Below are 22,672 nucleotides of genomic sequence, written 5' to 3'. Positions count from 1 at the left end.
CTGCGGGGCCGCCATGGCCGTGTCAGTGCCAGCCTGGCGGTAGAGGCGCGGAAAATCTCGTGTTGCGTGTGTTCTCTGAGGCGGCGGTGCCGTGTCCTGTGTGTGTCTGTTGGGTGCTTGCTTTTTCAGCAAGCCTGCAGGATATCACAGTTTAATTGCTTTGCTGAATCGAGATATTACACTGCAACTTACACTCCCCCCGCCCCCCGAAAATGTCTTAAAGGCACTTTAAAGCCATGTTTTTGCTGGTATAATAATAATTCATATAACGAGATATTTCAGCCAGTGAAGAAGGCTCCTTGTAAAAGTGGGTGTGCTGTAGTAGCCTTTAACAGTGCTCTGACATGTTTCAATGTTTATTTCAGATCTTGGTTCCCAATATTTTATTACATTTCATACTAAGAATTCAACCCATCATAGCTACATTGTAGCCAGGACCCCACATAATGAGAACAAGAACAAATCTGTTTCATTTCTTGTTAAAGAAGGGATCATTTTTTTAAAAAATAATTTTACAAAATACTAATGTCAGGTATTTCATTACTATATGTTTTTGGTATGTGGCATTAGCGTGTCTGACCTGCCAGAGACCTGTTCCAGTACTTAGTCTTACCCAGGCAACAACATCCATTCCCTATTTTGTTTGTTTCTGTTACATAGTAACAGAAGTGATGCCCATCCAACCGGTTCAGCTTGCCAAAGTAACTCTATTTTCATATAATTATCTGGTAGCAAAAGATAAGAGATTATGTAGAGCATTGCATATTGCCCAAGACTGAAGTAATAATATTGCTGGCAGCTAGTTCTAAATTACTCTTCTGGCTAGTCTACCATTCTATAGAACTAAAAAGTAATACCAAATACCTGTGAACTCTGACAGTCTTGTTTGCTCTTTGGATGACAGCAAGGATCAGTGCGAACAGACATTGCAAACGCCGTGAGAGTATGAACGCAACCCATTTGTGATGAGATGGCTTGGACTCTGATGTGACTCTTAGCAAAATGTCTGTCATCTAGTTTTGTTTCAAACAGATGTTTTGCAGAATAACCATGCTTCCTGAAAACTAATCTTATTGTACAGAATGAGAGTGATTTTTTTTTTTAATTACATGTCTCCTGAGTCGATCTTGAAAAGCACTATGCCCACCTGAAGGTGAGGGTCTAAATGATCTTATTCAACACAGAAAAGTGCAGCAGTTGTTTTGGCACTTCCTTGTTTCTGGAATACAGAGCCATGGTATTGAACATAAAAATACAAATTATTAGTGTCTGGATGAAAACCAAAACCATTCAGCTTGCTCCATTACAGAGTATGTACCTTATGGCCTCCTAAGCAGGTCCTCTTACTTGCATCTGACTTTACAGGGACTCCAGAAGAGGCCCTCACTAGAGTTTTTGCAGGAAACCAAAGCAAATCAAGATCACTTTTATCAAGGGCAAGTACCAGAGAGCTGCATTTTACTAGGTGGATATTATTTAGCAACTGAGTAAGCACTCTTCTTTGTGAATACTTCCTCTATAGTTAGTTCCTCAATCAGCATCTTTCCAGTAGGAACATAAATACTGGAAAGAGTCACTGAAAAAGAATGGAAGAGGGTGAATCACCGAGGGCAAGTGGTAAATTTTCAGCTGTCTCATGCTTTGGTTTGCAGGAATTGAGCATCAGTCACTGAGGCAGAACCTGTTCTCAGAGGAAGGCCAAATGAAAAGATTGAGAGAGAGAGGGCTGTATTTCGATGAAGCAGTCAGATCACCTTTTTTTGACGTGACTGGCAATCATCACCATGCAAGGGCATGAGCGAGGCAGAAATCCTTTGGCTTTTCTAATGTCTCATGGGGGTGTCAGCACTCCTCTGGCTAGAGAGTTCAGCAGTAACATTTCAACCTGACCACAGAAATTCCTGTTGGAGCTTTCTGGGATTCTGCAACATGATCTTTGGAGCTGGGTAATTGTTCATAAACTAGACAGCAAGAGTAATAACATCCTTTTCAGAGTGATATCTATTCTGATACAGGGAACTGATTTATTTCTTGAGCCTTAAATCCACCTCCAGAACCTGAGGCTGAAGATTCAGTATCCACATCTCCATGATATGCCTTCAGAAACCTCACAGATACTACTCAATAATATATGCCTTTCTCTGAGGCAAAGAATTATTCAAGATGCCCATGAGCTGTGATACAGAATTGTTATGAAAAGACCCCAGATAATTCTGTTTCACAAGAGGAGACCAAAAGTTTCTTAGCATTAAGGCTTTTGAGGAATACTCCTCTGGAGCTTTTAAAGTTACTAATTGTACTAAAAACCAGAAAATCAATGTAAACTGTGCATAGCTGAAAAAGTTGTGATTATATTTGCAGCAGCATAATTCCAGTTCACAGCACAGACAGTGAGGAACAATAAAGGAAGTTCCTTACTGTCATTAATCAATTGTCCATACAAAGAAAAGAAGAAAAATTGGCATATATTTGTTTTATTTTTATCCGTGTATATAGTGCACCTATCACCAAGTATGTTTAGATACATAAACAATAGAAATTTAAAAACACATAAAATAATTACTCCAAATGGACAAACTTAACAAATAATAATGAAGAAACCCGTTGTTGTTCGGGTGTGTCAAACATTTTTAAAGTATAAATACAATTAAAATTAACAGCACTAAAGCTATTTAGTAAGTGTTAAGCTAAAGCTACGCAATCATTTCCCAGAGTATCAGCACAGTTATTCAGTTCAGCCTTATTAGCACCTTGGTACCAGTTGCTGAATGGCTCCCAGTTATTATTGTATACTAACACCAGGTGTCAAAGATACATTTATTTTTTTAAGTAATATGCAAAAGGCTTTTTTTTTTTTCCGCCCAGCAGTTCTTTAGATAAAATGTAGAATAAACAGAAGAAAAAATACTTGTTATTCAAGTTTCTAAAGGTTAATTACTATGTTATCTATACTGTAAGAAATTTTTCAGTATCGTTGGCAACTGGAGTTGTGGAACAAGATGCAGTCTAGCTCTTCCTAGATAATTTCGGATACGTAGTCGGCAGAGCTGACAAAGAGAAGGTGGTGTGGCTGCAAACAAAAAAAGGAGTTTAATTATACAACTATAAAAGCCAGTACTTTGCTTTACAACAGACTTGCACAGTAACGGGATTTCTGGAAAAAAATGTTCACATTTTGCAAACATATCCTTTTCCTTCCTTCCTTTTCCTTCATTGCCTTTTGCCCTCAAAGATAAAGCCTGGGGCTACTGAAGCCTTATTAATAGTCAGGGAAATACTTTAAAAAAAAGTTCAAATCAGCAAATACTATGTGTTTTTAAATTAAAAACCTGCTCCTAGAAAACATCCTGATATCCACAACTTTAAAAAGTGCAGTATTTATTTAAAAAAAAAAAAACATAGGACAGGTGAAATACATGCTACGGCATGTTTCATCTCTGAAACAAGAATAAGCTGGCAAAATATCCAGATCCTGGATCACGTTTAAGTGGTCTTACCAGCTCAAGGTGACACCTTTGTCCCTGTGCACCCCCCGCCCCCACACCTCACAATGAACACATCACATTCCTCTCTTTGGGCAATAAAACCATGCGTGTTTCATGCCAATTCTTTTTTTTTTTTTTCTTTTTTTAATGTCTTTGCTGTGGCTTTTAAAAATCCTACTAGCCTGGGTAATTTTGTGATAACTGACTGGTTTTAGAGGTTTTTTTTAACAGCATTCTGACTACAGAGATGTTTTCTGGAGGAAAACACTAATCAATGTAGTTAACAGTTCACCTCTAAAGAGATGCCCATGGTTATTGCAATAGTTTCTCTGCTTATTTCCCACCTTTGTCTCGTGGTTTATTTTTAAACTGTACATAGGCCAGTCTGAACAAATCCAGTTCCCTGCGGGATATTCTTTCTCTCTCTCTCTAAGGCAAAAGATCTTTAAGAGTTTTAAGAGACTCTTAAGTGTTGACTCTTATTTCTCAGGTACTTATAATTCAGTAGAGAAAATGTAGAAAATTAAACTTATTATTCTTTTTGCTTACAATCAAAATAAAGTGCTTTATATGCACTTAAAATATATTTTTTAAATATTGGAACAGCTGGCCAAAACTAAATATATCTCAAATCTGAAACTGAAATATTTTGTTTCTTTTTAACAAGGTCTGTAACAGCCAATAAAAATGTAGCTTTAATATCTAATTGTGCAAACACCCAATAAAGAGAAGACGATATTACTGGGTATTTTTATAGTTAGACATGAATTTACCTGAATGTTAAAATATTAATTTCATAAAGCACAATGTTAGCTTCTGTAACATGGATTGTTTGGGCTGTTGGGGTTCTTTGGAGTGTTGGTTAGCTTGTTTCTGTTTTGCTGTTGGTTTTTTTTTTAAGAATACAAGTTACAGTTGTAAAAGCACACATGTGAAACTTACCTTCATGGAGGAGCAGCAGTCTCTCCACTAAACTGCTTGGAGCAGCTAAATCAACAGGCCTCTCAAAATCTGTATTTTTGGCATTTATGTCTGCCCCAAATTCAAGGAGTAAGTTTACAATCTCTGTACTAGAATGCTGGGCAGCAGCGTGGAGTGGAGTTTCCAAATGCTTTCCTTTCTGTACATTGGCACCTGGTCAGTAGACACACATAAAGAGATGTAAAATGAAATTTAATTAAATTGTCATTGAGTAAAGTTTATGTTATTATACAAAACAAACAAAAAAACCCCACTGTCCTAGAATGCCACAGTGACTTTAGCCACTTTATTAGTTTTATTGCATAGCACTATAGCTAATCATATCAGTAAGATTTTTTGAACGCATACACTTATCCTAGGTTTTATTACCTAAGCACTACTAGATTTTAAATGAAAATACTATATTAAAAGCATGAAAATAAAGAGAAAATTAGAAAATACTTTATAAAAAAGAAGGAAAAGAAATGAAATTAGGTCATGTGAGCATCATGGTTGACCTAGTTATAAAAAAAGTACATTTCGTACATGTTTAAGAAAACTTGCACTACATAATACTATGTTTTCCTTGTTTAAGTCTTTAGAAAGTATCATTAAACTGAAGTTTAGCAGTTATGTTTCTGTAAGTACACCAACTCAAGAAGGAATCTAACTTGGACGCTTGATAGTTTTTCATGTGTTGAAGCTGGCAAAGGGTTTGAAATAGATTCCCATCCCATCCAACCTTTATCAAGAACTTTTCTAATTAAGGTGGGGTACACAGACGGGAAAGCTAATGGGGAAAAAAAGTCCAATCCATTAATTCTTCCAGTCCACAGGATTCTAATTACTACCCTTTTGTATTAATAATGATTTGCTAATTTATTTTAAATTAAAATGGGCTAAATTAATTTGCAATAAGGCATTCCTATTCAAGAAAAACTTATTCATACAAGAGTTCACAGTATCACAGTATGTTTGGGATTGGAAGGGACCTCAAAAGATCATCTAGTCCAATCCCCCTGCTAGAGCAGGAACGCCTAAGTGAGGTCACAAAGGAACATGTCCAGGCAGGTTTTGAATGTCTCCAGAGAGGGAGACTCCACAACCTCCCTGGGCAGCCTGTGCCAGTGCTCTGTCACCCTCACTGAGAAGTTTCTTCTCAAATTTAAGTGGAACCTCTTGTGTTCCAGCTTGATCCCATTACCCCTTGTCCTATCATTGTTTGCCACCGAGAAGAGCCTGGCTCCATCCTCATGGCACTCGCCCTTTATATATTTATAAACATTAATAAGGTCCCCCCTTAGTCTCCTCTTCTCCAAACTAAAGAGACCCAGCTCCCTCAGCCTTTCTTCATAAGGGAGGTGCTCCACTCCCTTAATCATCTTCGTTGCTCTACGCTGGACCCTCTCCAGCAGTTCCCTGTCCTTCTGGAACTGAGGGGCCCAGAACTGGACACAATATTCCAGATGGGGTCTCGAGTCCCGCTGAGCGGCGCTGAGACTGCCGGAGCTGTATTCGGTGTTGAAACCCCGGAGGGGTGGGGCCGGGGGCACCAGTGTAGTAATTGAGTTAAACAACACCAGCTAGTATGGAAGCTTCCCTTACAGGGAAGCTGTTAGTCCCCTGAAAACTGGGTTTGCCCCAACGGTTTTCTAGATTATTCTAGGAGACGAACAACTCAGACTTCTTAAGAGAACTTTACTGATCTTGTGAGATCAAAATTTGGCTTCTGTACCAAGCTTTCTCTCTGAATCAACGTTTTTTGCCTTTTGATTCTCATTGGAGTAAAATAATATAATAATATCACAGGCCTAGCAATTAAATTGGAAGTCTGAATAATTCACTGTTCTCAGTATTAACAATCTGAGAATACTTCCACAGCATCATTCTCTTGCCTATTTCATTGTCTATTTGCTTGTCAACTTCTAATACATTCTCATAAACTGAAAAAATATGAAAAATTCAGACTGATATAAGTAGTTACTTATATTCTCAATTTACATACCCTTTTCTACTTCATGGCAACAACAAATGTAGAATATGCCCTTCTGTTACTGTTTTTAATGTTTGATAGTATTTGAAGCCCAAAATATGCTAATTATACTGCTGGGATTCTTAAACATAAAAATCGTGACATAGGATAATCAATCATATAAGGAGACTGACTTAATGAGAAACAACTTAACTGCTTATTTACTTTCTAATTAACCTGCAATTAACTAGAAAAAAAATTCCGGTGCAAGGATGGCGAGTCTGTCATTATTCATCTATACATTTTCATTCATTGTGCTGCAGGACACAAAAGCCCTGTATGATATCACCTGAAACACAGCAAATGATCCTTTAGCTATGCTGACTGTGTCCCTGGACTCGTGCTGAAACAATGTCTCTTTCCCGTTGATTAAATAAATAATGTGAAATTTAGGGTCAAATGCCTTTTACCTTACCTCTTGTCTCTGCAACTCAGCCCCTCTGCCTTGTAAAAAGATCAATTAGAACAGACTGGAGAATGAAAAATGGCAGGACTACTTTGCTAAAAAAGTTCTGTTGAAAGCTCAATGATTACTATATAAAATTCCCTTTTCAAAGCTGATGTTTTACCTTTGTTTCTCCTACAGAAAATGAACATCTACAAAACTGAAGTAGATGCTAAAAATTTCAAACATATATTCTTATTGGTCTTGCTTCCTTTTTCCCCTCCTATGCTTGTTATGCCACGAAAATATCAAAGACACAGCACATTATTATAAGAAAACATGCATCATAGAATATACTTAGAAGCAGAGTCTTGCAAGCAAGCGTTCTAGTTTCATTGACTCACTTCAGTGTGCTTATTTTAACAACTAGTAATATTTTTTTATTTAAATCATGACATACCTGCATATAGAAGCTTTCGAATACAATGGATCTGCTGTGAAACACATGCTACATACAGAGGTGTTCCTAAATGTGGAAGATCTTGGTCAACGTCTATACCCCAGGAGATCAGCACCTCCAGACAGTCACTGTGACCTGGCAGAACAAAGCACGACAGTGTGTTTGATTTCTGTAAGCTGTCTCACAGACAAAACCAGACATGTTTCTTTGCACTACTACTGAGACATTCGTCAGCTGCTCCCTGTTAGTTCAGCAGGTAATTTCCTACCTCTGCTGGCTGCTTCATGAGTTGGTGATGGGAGACAGGACTCCCACTGAGCTTTGGCACCATACTCCAACAGGAGCTCAGCACATGCCGCACTGCCTCTTGAACATGCGTTAAATAAAGGTGTCACTCCATCAATTGTTGTAGCGTTTACCTGGAATATACAAAATCTATTTAAGAACAGAATTGAAATAAAGGTAGATTTTTAAACAGGATATATAGTTAGAAATTGCATTCAAACACAAAACAAAATTACTGGTTAGAATAGCACAGATTAACTGATCAGTCCCTGTGCTACTGTCTTCCTCTCACCACATCTCTCAGTTGAAATTAGTTTATTATTATTCTTATTAAACTATTTTGAATAAAGCAAAATACACCTGGAATACTAAAGATCACACATTAACATTCGGGCAATAAATAATTTTCAAAAGTTATTGTACTTAGCTTGTTTCATTGATACAGAAAATCTACATTTTGTGTAGTAACAGGAAAATGGGAACCTTCTCTCTGCAGCTCTGTCAAGAACGCAAACTCTGTATTAAATATGAGAATTATTTGCCATTTTCTTCTGTGGTTTTAATCTCCAGGTTGGGGTGCTATTTCACAGGATGGAAACAAAGCTAATAGTACAGGCTCGCTGTTTTAATACCAACCTCACCACCTCACTGGTTAACTGAATACTCCCAGTGTGAGAGAATGAGAGGAACTAGGCAAATTTGTGAGGGCTGATAATACTACAGGAAGTAGCACCAGTATTAGGAAAGGGTTTCTAACAAGGCTCTGGACTATCTTCTTCCATGCACCCCCCAAACCCATCAAAACAATTAAAAGTACTAAAAATAATTCAGATATAAAAATCAAATTTGTTCTTATAGTTTTGTCAATAGTATCTACAGTTTTTTATCTTTAGAATCCTTGTGCTAGCTGAAATGGAGTGGAATTTGTTTGGAAAACTTATTTTTTCTTTTTCTATATTAACATAGACATATTCTACATGGTTCTTAAAAATGAATAGTAAGGACAATAAATATTTCTATCACAAAGATCAGAGATTTGGGAAACTATACATTTGAACTCTGATGTCAGCAGAGATTGTTGTGAAAGTGGTCTGTAAAGTCCCATTTTTGTTTCCAGATGACAGACGGCCTGTGACAGAAGAACAGAAAAACACCAGAGCTTTTTTCTACTCAGACCACAGGATCTTAAGAGCACATGGGTACAGTATGACCAAAGACCTTCTGGAAACTAAAAGAAGAGTCTCCTGCAAGCCACTCAAAGCAATAGGAAACCAGTAAAGGAGAGGGACGCATTCCATATTTTTTAAGAGAAATAATGTAATGAAATTCACAAAAGAAATAAGGCTGGTGACATAGTGCTAGCAGATTCTCTTCAATTCATAGCTCCTAACATTCTATGATTCTGTCTCAGTGTCTGTTCAACTCTCATCTATTTTCCCTTTTACTGTTCTTCAGTTTGACATCTACTCTTATACATATAATTATGTGGTTTGGTTGGCTGGTTTACTTTGAACATAACATCCCTGTAATGATGTTTTTTTGACCCATCACTTCCCCTTGCAAGCTTTCAGATGGCAGCTTATTGGAATTCAATTATATGAATGCAATCAATAGGGTGACTATGGAGAAATACCAGTTAAAAAAAAAAATCAAGGACTATATCTTTTGCAGTTAAATCAAGGTTAGCATTGGACTTCATATACAAAAAGAAAAAAACCACAACACCACATTACATTTGCTCCTGCTTCAAGAAGGATTCTTGCACATCCTACATGATCTCCCAGGCAGGCTTCATGAAGTGGAGTTACTTGGTCAATTGTTAGTGTGTCAACATTGTACCCCTAAAAAATACATGAATGACATATAAAGATCATACAAAAGCTGTTAAGAGTAGTTCAAATGAATAGTTTACAATACTCTAAATAGGCCTAAAACTCTGCTTGCAATAAATAAATCTTCCATGAGCATAAAAAGAATCTTTCATCAATCAGTGGATCTAACAGAATAAAAGGGTGTGAAGAAGATGGAAACAGACTGTTGAGATGCACAGTGATAGGACAAAAGGCAACAGACATGAGTCAAAACATGGTGAATTCCAACGAATTACATGGAAAAAAAATTCACTGTGGGGACAGTGAAACCCTGAAACAGGGGTCCAGAGAGGTTAGTGCATCTCCGCTCCTGGTGATCTTCAAAACTCAACAAGGCCTTCTTGGACTGATAAAATCATCAAGCCTTTGAAATTTTCTGCAGTAGATGTCTTTTGATTCTTAAGAACTAATAATTGCATCTATTGGCTTTCGTCAAATGTATTCTGTAGTATATATCTTCAGTATTGTAGTAGCTAATATGACAATACTAGAATATTAAAATTCAGCAGTTTACAGTCTCACCCTTTGCTGTTAACTATATATACATATATTTTTAAAATTACAACTATGCAAAAACCAGAATCTTTCAGTGATTCCTGCCCTCAGCAAGTATCTTCATGTCTAGCTCAGTTTACCTGAGGGCTTCAAGCACTGGAACTACATTGACTTATACTATGCAAGAGAGGAAGACTTCTATACATTTAGATGCATCTTTGGTAAAAATAATTTTGGGGGAAGTTTTAAAACATACAGAAGACATATCTTAAATATTAACTTGTATCTTATCATATAAAAATTTTTGAAATGTGTATTGCTCTGAAAGGTTCAAGTGAAAGAAGCAAAGCATACTAAATCTTCATTTATAACCTATGCTGAGAAATAAAGTAACATTTAAAATGAAAGTAATTTTAAGAACACAGCCTTCACCTGTGACAATAAAGTCTTTAGAGAAAGAAGACGTCCTTGACTGGCTGCCTCATGCAGAGGTGAGCGATCTGCCCAAGAACCTATATAATAACAACATTTATTTAGTAAACCACATGAATTAGAAGGATTTTGGAATGTATAGAGCAAAGCAAAAAATATAATGCACAGAATGAAGTCAACTATCCTATGATTTTTTTTTCCTCTTTAGAGCCTGTATTTCAAATTATCAGTTTTTAGACAATAAAAACTGCTCTATTATTAACTGTAAAAATCTTTAGTAAAAGATTATGTGGTACAGAGGACAAAATATTGATATATTGATTTCAGTAATCTGATGTAATAAATTCATTAATTGCCATATTTCCCACTTCTATTTTTGCATTGTTGATTTTTTTAAAAGAAGAACTTACTTTTGCAGCTGGCATATAAAAAACTTATAACTTCAACGAACTGATATTTGAACTTAAGCCAGACATAAACTTGCCTGAAAAGTCCTGAAAAAGCTGATGTATATGAAAATTAATATGGAAACCCTTATGTATCATTAGTTAATCTGCAACTACTACACAAGTGCAAGGAGAGAAATACCATGAGAATCGCACTAAAAAAATTGCTATAGTAGAAATATTATATTAAGTCTAAGTTGTCATTCTAATAGACTATTAGAGCTAAAAATAGACATGCTTAATGTAAAGGTTTGGCATTTATTTTCATTTATCACCTCCAAAAAACAAAAGGAGAAAAAAAAAAGAAACCAAACAACCACTCTGCCATCACACACATAAACCCCTGCAGCTCCCAGTCCAAGTCCCAGAGTCATCCTGTGGTTCCAGATGAACCTTCCCTTTCCTCTAGACAAGTAGCCACCAACAGGCCCCTTCTGGCCAGACAGGGTTGCAAGCACAGCTGATACCAACTTATTGTATGAATTCTGCAAATCAAGTTTTGAGAGATTGTGCAAGGAAGAACCATCTTCAAAATATATCATGAATTATTGGTATTTATTCCTGTAAGAAGAAAATCACTGGGACTATAAAATGCTAATACAGTCACTCAGTCCCCCCAAAATCCCTTAAGAAATGTAGGGAGAATTAGCCATGTGGGATGATTCGATAACAACAGCAGATGAATCTCCAACGCGTGAAAGCATGTGGCTGTGTCCCTTGCGATGGAGCGGGACTGTCTGCAGAGCCAGTTACTGCATCTCAGTGCCAAGGCCATGAATTTTAAATGAGACAGCTATTGCTCAGTCACTGCCAATCATGTGTCTAAGCTCTCAGGTAACTACGCACTAGAAATAGACCCTGTTTCTGTTTCCTGTTGGACTCCTCCTGTCCACTAGCCTGTTTCAGAAAGTATACTTTAGGTTCCAATAAACAACTCCCTCAAATCACATGAAGAATATCTGAAAAGATTAAGACTGCTCAACCTGAAAAGAAATCGGAGAAGAGTTAAAAACATATGAAATAGTGCACAGTACAGAAATGGAGATAAAACCTCAATTTTTCTAGAGGTGTTACTGTATAAAACTAAAACTTACTCAGATCTAAGACTGTATCTTCTCACAGAACATAAAACTACACTGTGGAACTCAGTGCTACTGCATGTTATTGAAATCAAAATCTTAGCAAAACAAAAGCACAGCTGAGTATTGAAATTATCATAAGACTATACAAAGCTGATCACAGAAGTTAAAAAATATAAGAGACTAAAGCTTTTTAAACCTGATCTTCAAAAAGCATGGAGATTTCTGTCATGTCAGAGTATCCAGTATCTTTGAAGCTTCTTGTACTCTTTCATCTGTGGGAGCAGATGTACCATAGGCGAGAACCAGCTTCCAATACTCTTCCAGAATTATTTGCGCTGAGCTCTGATCATCTGTCTGTGCATGTGTATGTACATGCACGTAGATTGTTCCCTATACTTTTTACTTTAGGTTTATTAAAGGCATGATTTTGCAGTTCTTATTGCTAGTCATAACAGCTGAAAAAAAAAAAAAAACAACCCAAAAAAAACCAACAAACAAACGGACAACCCACCATCGCATACACAAAGTGACTGGGATTTTAAGGGGTATTATACTACAAAATCTGACCTCAGAAATATTAAAGGGACCTGATTTTGAGAAAACATCAATATTTTCTCTGTCATCCCAATAAGCTCAGATGTATTTATCCTATGTTTATCCTGTTGTAGGTTGGATGTGTGCAGTTACTATAAGAATTTTGACGAATGTTTTCCTTTTTCTGTAGTAGTAACTGAACCAGCACTCAAGTCATTCTAATTCAAATTAATTAAATCCATTAAGTTCTCCTGCTGGCAGCTGTGAAGAATTCCTCAAAAATAATTAAAAGCTGTATTTAGAGGCTGCTTTTGAAATATTGCCCCAGTCTGTACAGATGAGAACCATCTCTCTCAAGCATTTCTCTTACTCCTAAATTAATAGGGGGAAAAAGAAAAAATAAAAAGACACAACTATTATATGGAAAAAAAAATCTAATAAAATTGTAGTATCATGAGGTTTTTATGCTCATTAAATACACTCGTACTTTGGACATTCTTGTAGGCATGTATAACTCAGGACAAAGATGCAGGTAGGATCTGAAAGCAACACTTTTTCCAATTTTCTTTCCTTCACCTCCGTCCCTCTTGGATTGGTCAGAAGAATGTCTGCTAATGTCATAACTCCAGTGACATTTGAGATTCAAATGATGCCAGATCCCATCGCGAGCTCTGTTTCGCACCTAGACCCACCTTATATACCTGTCTTCATGTAGAGAAATGCAGCAGTTCGCTGTTTCTGCTAAATCCATTAAAAGCAAAATGCTTGTATCACTTCTACTAGAAGTAAAATTTATAAGCAAAATGTGGCAGAAACATTTTGTGCAAATTAAGTTTGGAAAAAAGCCTTCCAATTCCAACTGATTTATCAGTAAACATAGCAATTCATCATTAAATACCACAGGGACAATAATATGTTCAAAATAAATATGTATCATAAATAAACTTCAAAGTTGTCTTAAAATAAATTCTTTGTCTAGATTCCTGCCTTCTGCTAATCTACAAACTTGTAATGTCTCTCACTTAGAAAGCAATAATAAGAATATAAATGAAGACATTTTTTCATCCATTGTTGTCTGTAACAGCAGTACTAGCAAACACGGTCTATTCCAAACCTGTTAATGCATTAATTCCCTACTGATGTCGTCTCTGACAGATGCTGAATACAAAGTATGTCTAACTATATTTAGAAGCCACATTAGTTCCAAGTTCTCTGGTGTATAGTTTACCAGGAAAGGCATTGCTTTGTAAACACTAACAAGAAAGAATAAATATATTCACTATATTCACAGGTGAAGTTAAAAAACAAATTACAAAGTATCATACAATACCTAAATCTCCATCTCCCCATGGCACTTCCAGCCAATTGCAATTATAAATCCTACTCATTGCTTTCAATCTGGAAAATAAAAAATAATAATAATAAAAAAAATTCTGCTCTTGCTAATTAGGCCTGTTCTTAATATAGTCCAGCTATGTTTGGAAAGAGATCAGCAGCTCATTGTAATATGAACTTTCACCCTTCAGTAAACACAAGTTGCCAGTTTCTTTTCTTATGCTAAAGGACTATGGCTCTTTTTGTTCATTTTTCTTTTTTTTTTTTTTTTTTTAAACGACTTTCCAAAGTGCCAATATCTGTACATTCGCCTTCCAAAACAGGTTAACTGGAATTCCAACACAAGAGAAACTCACAGTGAGATTAAGAGAACCCCGAGAAGAAAAAGATCTGCAGGACAAACTCCTCCTTTTTTAATCTATTACAATGAGACACATAGTTTTGTTCCCTCTAAAATCCATATTAGTACATAGATTTGTGAGGGAAGCACTGCCAAATATTCATTTTACTACTTACTCATAATATACTGACAAAATAAATAAATAACGATATCCTGATTATGTTTCAAATGCTATTTGATCTGTACGCTGAACTGTTTTTTTCTTGTAGCCATTCACTATTGCTTTAGTTATCTTCTGAACAATTATTTGGTTGTGAAATTGGGGTTTGGATAACTGTTCTCAGCAGTGAAAATCCCCAAAAATAGGGATTTGCAATTCTAACTTCGATGCATTTCTAAGACATCAATGTTATTTTCTTCACATTTTCCTATAGACTTCACTCCTTTATATCTACCTGCAATTACCTGTAAGTCATTCCTGCATTTATGACCATAGAAGTACAATACTAAGTCAAAATATTTTTGTAAAGGTCATTAACTCCACTCATTCAATTAGTTTTTAATTCTAAAAAATTGTGTAGTCAACAAACAAACAAAAACAGTATAAAAAGCATATTAGAAAGCTGGATTTTCAAACCAAGGAGGACTGAAAGTGAATAAAGTCTTCTCACCGACTTCACCAGCTGAAGATTTATGCCAGGGCTCAGCAATTTAAAAAAATACTGCTCTAAGGGTAAATAGATGGTGACCAGTCCTCAGAGAATCGGTATCATCAGAAAAGAACTGAAAATAGAAGCCTGACGCAGACTATTTGGAAAGTATTGTAGCTTATATTTATGTCTGCAAAATGAACAAATGCTATGTCTTGAGCTCATCACTGTTAACTTTTATTCCTTAAGATGTATTCTGAATGTTTCAGTTTGTAGCAATGAAAGCCACAGGATCAATAACTATAACAGAAAAACTCTGTAACATTATAGACCCAAGATAACAGATGCAGTTCACTTCAGTTGTTAAAACTGCCTGATATTTTTACTGTGGCACTATAAAATTCCCCATTTGTCTAAAGCCCTTCCAGGATAAAAAAGTGTTTCAAGCACTTAATTGATATTTGATGTTAAAAACTCTTGAAAAGAATCTTAAGTCAAGGGTTTGAAAGTTAAGAAATGCATCTGTGGTGCTTAACTACTACGAGTAGATATGACCAGCAAAATGCAAGTCACTTCTTTTTAACTGATGAAATTCCAACAATCAACACTGAAGAACTCAAAAATAATCTGAATTTAGGCTATAGATGGTTAAAATATGTCTGAGAGAGAAGATATAGTCCAAGTGGCATTTAAATATTTCATTTCAATATTTAAAATAATCTTTGTTTTCATTTGACTGAAAAATGGATAAGAATTTATAACAATATATACATATATACACGTAAGTATATAAACATACGAAAACTTGACTGGTTCAAATCAATATACTTTACAGCATTTACCATCATGTAGACTTTCAAAACTTGGGGATTTCAACCCAAATACAAATGCCAATGATTTCCTACTCTTGAAAACCATGCAAATTTATTTTCCCACACAGTTCTGTTTATGATGCGCTCATATTACAGGACCGCACATGAGTTTTGCCATTCCAGTGTTGTATTCAGCAAATGTGTGAGCATTCAAATTACTTTGTATCTCCATATCTAGTATGAACTCTTCCTCTTTAAGACATGCTAGCCAAACTATAAACTGACTATAACACTGTTAATTTTATATTTTTCATGGTATTCAATTTTATAATTTTTCACGGTATTCTCCCAATCACGAAAGGATACTTAAAAACCCTTGCTGAATCTATCTTCATAACATCATTCATTCATATTATTTTATAAGTAAAAAACCAAAAGACAGAGAATTTTAATGCTTAAATTATAAAACCAATCTAATAGCTTATTTTTTTCCAGAGTACTTAAGCATTAGAGTGTACACTGAAAGCATAGTTTAATTATGGCTATGACAGCTTTGAGCCTCTGTAATTTCAGCCTTAGATAATAATAACCATGATCAGTCAAGAAGCTTTTAGGTTAGATGATTTGTCTTAAAACACACAGGTGTCACAGCAAAGACAAAAAAATAATTTGCTTTTAGGGACATGAAAACCTTTGCCCCTTTTTTCCTACCCTTTGCAACATACAGGAAAATATACGGTCTATTTTTTCTGAGTATTAACCTAATGCATTCTCAGAATGTCATCCATCTTGCACATCCAAGGAAGCAGGGGCTTTGTGGAAAAGTACAGTATGTGACTGTGTTGTCAAATACTGGGTTATAATGCATTAGAGGGTCAAACGAGCAAGTCATAGGCAATGTTACTTTTAACAATTCCTAAATTTTAAGTGCTTTGGCATTGCAATCTAACATACTTGTCACACAGAAACACAAGCCACTGAACTGCATTAGAAATCCTAAAACGCCCACAACAGCAATATCCAAATGTGACTCGTGTAGTTCCCAACAGAAGCAGCACTACAGCAGGTGAAGGCGATGGCAATGAAGATGGCAGCAGCAGTTGTTGCTGTGGCTCTGTGCCGGGCCTGGCACACGCGGCAAAAAGAGCATCAGGCCCCATCCCCTGTCTCGTAAAAGCACAGCAACAACTCCCCTGTCCACTGCTCATGCACACGCTGTTTTCTTTTTCCATCTTCTTGAAGGATCAACAAGCGGCTGGATATTTTTCTAGCTGAAAGTATCTTGAAAACTGTGTGCTGTAGCTAGAGCAACAAGGTGCAAAATCACATCAACCCCTAAATTCAGTAATATGTAAATTTCGGTATGTGAAGCAGCTGGTAGCAGTCTTAGGCTGTTATTATTTCCTTAGTCAATTCACTAAAACAAAGTAAGGGGTTTTCAGTGGCCTTCCAACTAGAAGGTGACAAAAAAGGCATACAGACATTCTGAGCTGAGTTTAGACTTTGGAGGACTTCTGCCTGGAATAACTGTGCTCCTCAAATACAGTCTCAGCCTTAATCCAGACTGCAAGAAATTTTCCCCAAGTTGTGCTCAGAATTCTCAGTATTTTCCCAGCCTGCTAGGGTGTGAATGCAGCACAAATCTTAATCCCTGGCTTTACTGGCAGTACCCAGCTGGTCAGCAAAGCTGGGCCCAGTATGCTGATTGCTGGTTGTGGACCCTCATGCCACTAGGCTGAAGACCTTTTGCTATGGCCTGACTCTACCCTTTCACCCTTTCACCAAACCTTACCATGACATATTTCACCCTCCCCATCACTTTTACTTACATGCACTTTCCAATATGCATATTTAATTAAATACTGCATCACAGTCTGACTTTCTCTTCCTTTGCTCTTCAAGGCAGCCTGAAGAACAAAGTCAGGTTTGGATCCCTCCAGGAATGGGAACAGAGAGGGAAAAGCCTCCTTCAGATTTGGTATTAGATATACCTGTCATCCAAGTGAACAACAACCAGAAGCCTGAATTGCAAAAGAAGTCTCTCAGTACTTCAAGATGTCCATCAACAAATACATACACTCAGTTTAGCAATCACAAAGAGGCTGCAAGACCATATTAAGATGGATTCTTCAGGAAAAATTACTTTCCATATTTAACTGTGATTTTGAACATTTCAAAACTTAGGACTAACTGTGGTTATTTCTTTATAGGAATGACAAAAGAGCCTAACCCCGAACCATATCAAGGAGTGGGTAGTGCTAACATTGATAAACTTCTGTAAAATTTCTTTTCAGTCTGAGGGAGAATGTCCGCTCTTTTTGGGAACTACTGACATAACTAGCTGAAATGTTCATAAATAAAAGTTACTACAGATTAGGAAATGTTAGCCCAAGCATGGAATAATATGAGGGATACAGTGTTTATTAAAACTGATGAATAAATAAAACCTTACAGTGCCATTGCATTCAGTTACGGTAACTGTTGCTTAAATTCTTTAATACTGCTTAATTCTATAACTGGCAGTACTGGAAATTAACAAAGGTATTTTAAGAGTAATTTTGATTCCTATAACATATAACTGTGTTTTTCATAGTAAATTAATAATTATTTTATGCACAATATATCAAACCTCTCTTCCCTGTCTCCTCATTTCCCTGGCTATTTTAACACCTGCAGTTTTTAATTTGATGCGATATTATCGAGAATTTGAAGTTTGATTTCCTTATTTTCATTTTTATTTCACTCTAAGCTTTATGCTATGGTCGATATTAATTGGAATTATGATCACTCTTTAAAAAAAATCCTATTAGACTTTCACAATTACTAAAATTTCCCTTTCACACACTTGTATTATGAAAAAATTAGGAAAATCTGGCACAGACAACAGCAGTCCTAAACACTTCTTTTAAAATAGTTTGCTCCTCATCACTGAAAATGTCGGTGTCAAGCAATTTAAATACCTCCTAAGTACTTCTCTATACAAATCCTTACAATTATATATTTGTCTTTAGTATCTTAGCACAGGACAATAATTCTGTCATCTGTAGTTCCTTCATCACCTCCTATTTCAGCTACCTATAAAGTTCTCTTTACATATGAAGTTGTATGTGAAGTTTATTTCTCCCCCTCCTTTCAGTCCCCGGTTCCCTGTTGTAAACAATTAGCCTTCAGTATCCAGTTACCTTGTGACAGGACAGCAAAAGTCAGGGTAAGTCAAGCCTTAAACGCTTGCATAGAACAAATAGGGCAGATAAAGAAGAAAAGATATTTTAGATCAGCTGATAAGAGTGCAGAAAGAACAAAAATAGCTTCAACACCCTTGTGTTAACCCATGCAAGACAATAAAGTGCCACTAACATAGGCATGCATTTATATTACAGCTAGAAAGAAAAAACAGTTTAGAGCTAGAACATGACAAATTGGGTCAGCTTAGCGTATTTCAGTACACAGTTTCGGAAATGGCTGCTATACTAACCTTGGCTGGTCAGAATACCCCAGCTAGCTTTTCGTTTCGCAGGACACTCCCCTACACCTTCTAGGCGTCTTTTGGGGAGATTCTGGCTCCTCTGAACAGCCGTGTTTGTTGTCATTACTTGTTTCTCGAGGAAAGCCTGTCTGTCATTGGTGCAGGTGCTCTGGTCTGACGAATGCCCACAAATGGATTGCTAGTACCTTTTTTCCTCCTTTCGCTTTTTCACAGAGATCTTGCTGTACTTACTGTAGAATGGCTACAACACTGAAATCCATTCAGCAACATTTACTAGCTTGGACTAGTGAGTACATAGTGGGGGAAGGGAAGGACTGCTCCAGCATTTTCTATTTTTAAAACAGAGAAAGAATCAGCTTAGCTACAGCATGAGTCTTAACTATTTACATGATTTAAATGGAAAGAAGGTGTCAATTTTTTACGCATTTAACCAAAAACAGAAACAGATTCTTAAAGCGTAAGTATTCAATGCATTGTTGCTTGAATAGGAGGCAACCTAAACCAGAAAAACTATAACTGTTCTATCATAATGGCAATTCTTTTAATAATAGAAACAATAATTATTACTACATGAGGCTTTACTCATCTGTAACTTGCAGTTAAGAGAGATTTTGGAATTCAGAAGAATCCATGAAACTATGAAGCACTGCTGGATTTTTGTGGGTGGTTTGTTTGGTTTTGTCCTTGTTTTTATTTTTTAAATGGGGACAAGGCATCCTACAGCCGTCAACTAGAAACTACATCCTGAATAAATGCATCATGGGTTGATTGGAAAAAAAAAAAAAATCACTTCTTATTTTGACAGTCTGATTCTATTATGAAAGTAAGGCTGTAGTCTTGTTAGAAGTAGCACAAGTCAATATTTTTTTTAATTATAACAAAAACAAGGGCAACCAACTACTAGTAGAAATTTTTTGTTTGTTACTATGTATCATGCTGATACTCAACAACAGAAATCTGCAGGGAGAAGCAGTCCATGATAAAATTCCAGCATGGATAAAGAGGACAGTGATTTCCCTGTGCTAATAACATGCTAAGATGCCACATTTAGCTCCCCGCCACTTCCTTCTAGTATTTTCTCACTACCCTCCTCTACTGATATAAAAACTAGCCATTTATAAACTTTTTAAAGAGAAATTAACATTACTGGGCTTCATTAATACTACTCCTCTTCAGGTAGGTACCTGACAAAAACTAACCAGTAAGATGTTGAAATAATACACATGTATGTAATGAAATTTTCTATATCAGTCTTGTCTTTCTTTAAGAGAAAATCAGAGGCAAGATTATAGTTAGGTAGGGGAAGGGGGAAAAGGAGCAGCTGCAAATTTCACCTTGAAATTACAGCACATGAGAACTGCCCAACTGGAATGGCATGACACTCTTTATAGAACAGAAGCAGGTGGGCTACTACTATTCTCACAAGAGAGAACAAAACTGCATTCTCCCAGATGTTATATTGCTTTCAGAAAGTTGTTTTCCTCAGGTTTTATCCAGCTGAATGAACCCGAATATCTCACAGACTGAAATAAACACTTTTACATCCAATCTGACTCTGCAAGTAAGTCTTCAACAGAGCTTTCACAGAAGGGCTCATTAGAAAAGGGCACTTTATAAATATCTCACTGTGACACTAGAATTACTCGTTAAATTGTAGTGTTTTCTTCAAGTAAATAAATACTGAAAGATGAATTAACAGGAAAGCTTACTAAGGATGTGTCTATGTGCCTGTCTCAGGATGATATCAGCACAATTCTGCAGGTGAAAAATAACCAATGACAATTTCTGTACTTGCCACAGCTCTGAGGCTCATCTCATCTTCACACTTCCTTTCCATTTGGAATGGAATCCCAGGACTTTCAGGAGAAGGTGGTGAGGATCAAGATCAAGCAAAGCATGTGGCACTGTTGGGCAGGGATTAACAGTGGGCTGGGAAGACAAGAGCTACATGTTTTTGTAGGAGTTTTGTGGGTGAGGTTGTCAGCTGAGAATGAAGTTGGGTCCTTCTAGAAGAGTGGTACAAACCTGGAAGTAGTTCATACAACTTGTTTTCCACAGATATTCTATCCCCCATTCTCTCTTACTGGTCTCAAACGTGTGAAGGAGGAGGGAGGGAACCAGTAGATACACAGGCAGCTGCCATGGCTTTGAAGGGGAGTCAGAAGCACCTGCTCATTCCCTTCCAGAAACCTGCATAGGAAGCACTGAGCTACCAATGGAGTTAGACCAGTTCAAAGATCTGCTGCCTTCAAGGCAAGGGTACTAGGAAAACTATCCCTATTCCATAGACACTTGCCACTCATTTTATTAACCTATTTTGAATACTTTGGAGGACATCAGAATGCAATGAATAAAAAAATATGCACTTTTTTCATGCTTTTAAGAAAGCAAAGCTTATACTATTCAGGACTCTAGAAGGAACTTCTTAAATTCTGCTAGGCACAAACATTCATCCTCTGGGCAAAAGCTATTAAAAGGTCCTACTAAACTGGCACATAAACAAAAGTGGGGTTTGTTTGTTTTTTAATGAAAGCTAGAACAACATCAGAAATCAACTGGAAATGTATTCAAAACATACTTGAGATGTTGATATAAAGAGGGGATGAACATACTGTTAAAACTGCAGAGTAAAACTGAAGAACTCGCTATTCACTTCCTCCTCTGACACAGAATTGCCATGTGAACTTCCTGAAGTCAGCCATCCATGCACTAGCTACATAATAAAAATCAGTATCTCTTTACCTCATTAGGTAATAAAATTATTAGTAATTGAAACTACCTCGGCTTGGTACTCAGATTCTGTTCTTCAGATTTTTCTCTACAGAAGACATTCAAACACTTTCAAAATCCAACAGAAAACCTATAACAGAAATCTAAGTAGATATCCAAGTATGAAGAAAATACAGTAGGCCATTACTTTCCCTGCCTTGGCACACAAGCAATTAGGGACCGTGTTAGGTTATAGTTAATCATGGAAGCAATGCAGCTACCTGCAAAAAAACAGCCAGAGGAAGGAGCAGACACTACACTCTGAGAGTAAGGAAACTGGAGAATTTTGACTTAATTTAGCAGACAAGCTTTAAATAAACCACTATGTCGCATTTCACTAATAATTAGTTCTATTCAACTTCTATAACCAAGGGGAAGAACTGTTAAAGGAAACTTTCAACTGCTTTTCTTCATAATCTTTTTTATCCAGATTTTTATGTCAGTACAGTTTCAACATGTCAGAAAATAGCTCTGAGTTAAATCTACAGGGGCAACAGGTCTTAACAGGTGGGAATCCAAACAGAAATAAATTTTTGTTCCTCCATTTCGATGCAGAACTCATTCTACTTTGAAGACTGTTCTTAAGGCAATAAAGATGCAATTGTGATAATATGCAAAGAAGAAAAAAAGTGTTAACAAAAACAATTATGACAAAAAGGCTCCCACACCTTTCAACACATGATGCAGCTAAATGCAATACAGTCCAAATTCCAATAAAAACAATTTATCTCAGAAAAATATGGACAAAATTGCACTATTTTCAAATGTCACAGATCAGTGTTTTGTGTGCAATCCTCCTCATGCTAGCCGGC

General features: G+C 36.4%; 1 protein-coding gene across 9 annotated transcripts in view; it reads right to left on the bottom strand.

Moving 5' to 3' along the window:
- Positions 1-2,458: 2,458 nt before the first annotated feature.
- ASB5 (ankyrin repeat and SOCS box containing 5) overlaps positions 2,459-22,672 on the bottom strand; it is a 40,762-nt gene continuing 20,548 nt past the window's right edge. For 6 of the 9 annotated variants that reach the window (XM_065061319.1, XM_065061317.1, XM_021284211.2 and 3 more), the window contains 6 exons: positions 10,406-10,485; positions 9,341-9,448; positions 7,591-7,741; positions 7,323-7,457; positions 4,428-4,619; positions 2,459-3,070 (listed from right to left, as the gene is read on the bottom strand). In XM_065061319.1, coding sequence (XP_064917391.1) covers positions 2,943-3,070; positions 4,428-4,619; positions 7,323-7,457; positions 7,591-7,741; positions 9,341-9,448; positions 10,406-10,485 — 794 coding nt within the window. In that variant the 3' untranslated portion in view covers positions 2,459-2,942. Of the gene's footprint in view, positions 3,071-4,427; positions 4,620-7,322; positions 7,458-7,590; positions 7,742-9,340; positions 9,449-10,405; positions 10,486-13,797; positions 13,866-19,079; positions 19,096-22,672 lie in introns of those variants that run through there. The other 3 variants (XM_021284206.2, XM_021284207.2, XM_021284208.2) reach the window with 2 other exon arrangements.

Source organism: Columba livia, chromosome 4 (genome assembly GCF_036013475.1).
Source record: "Columba livia isolate bColLiv1 breed racing homer chromosome 4, bColLiv1.pat.W.v2, whole genome shotgun sequence".
Taxonomy (NCBI): domain Eukaryota; kingdom Metazoa; phylum Chordata; class Aves; order Columbiformes; family Columbidae; genus Columba; species Columba livia.
The sequence above is the reverse complement of the archived record's forward strand: the minus strand, read 5'-3'. Positions and strand labels throughout refer to the sequence as shown.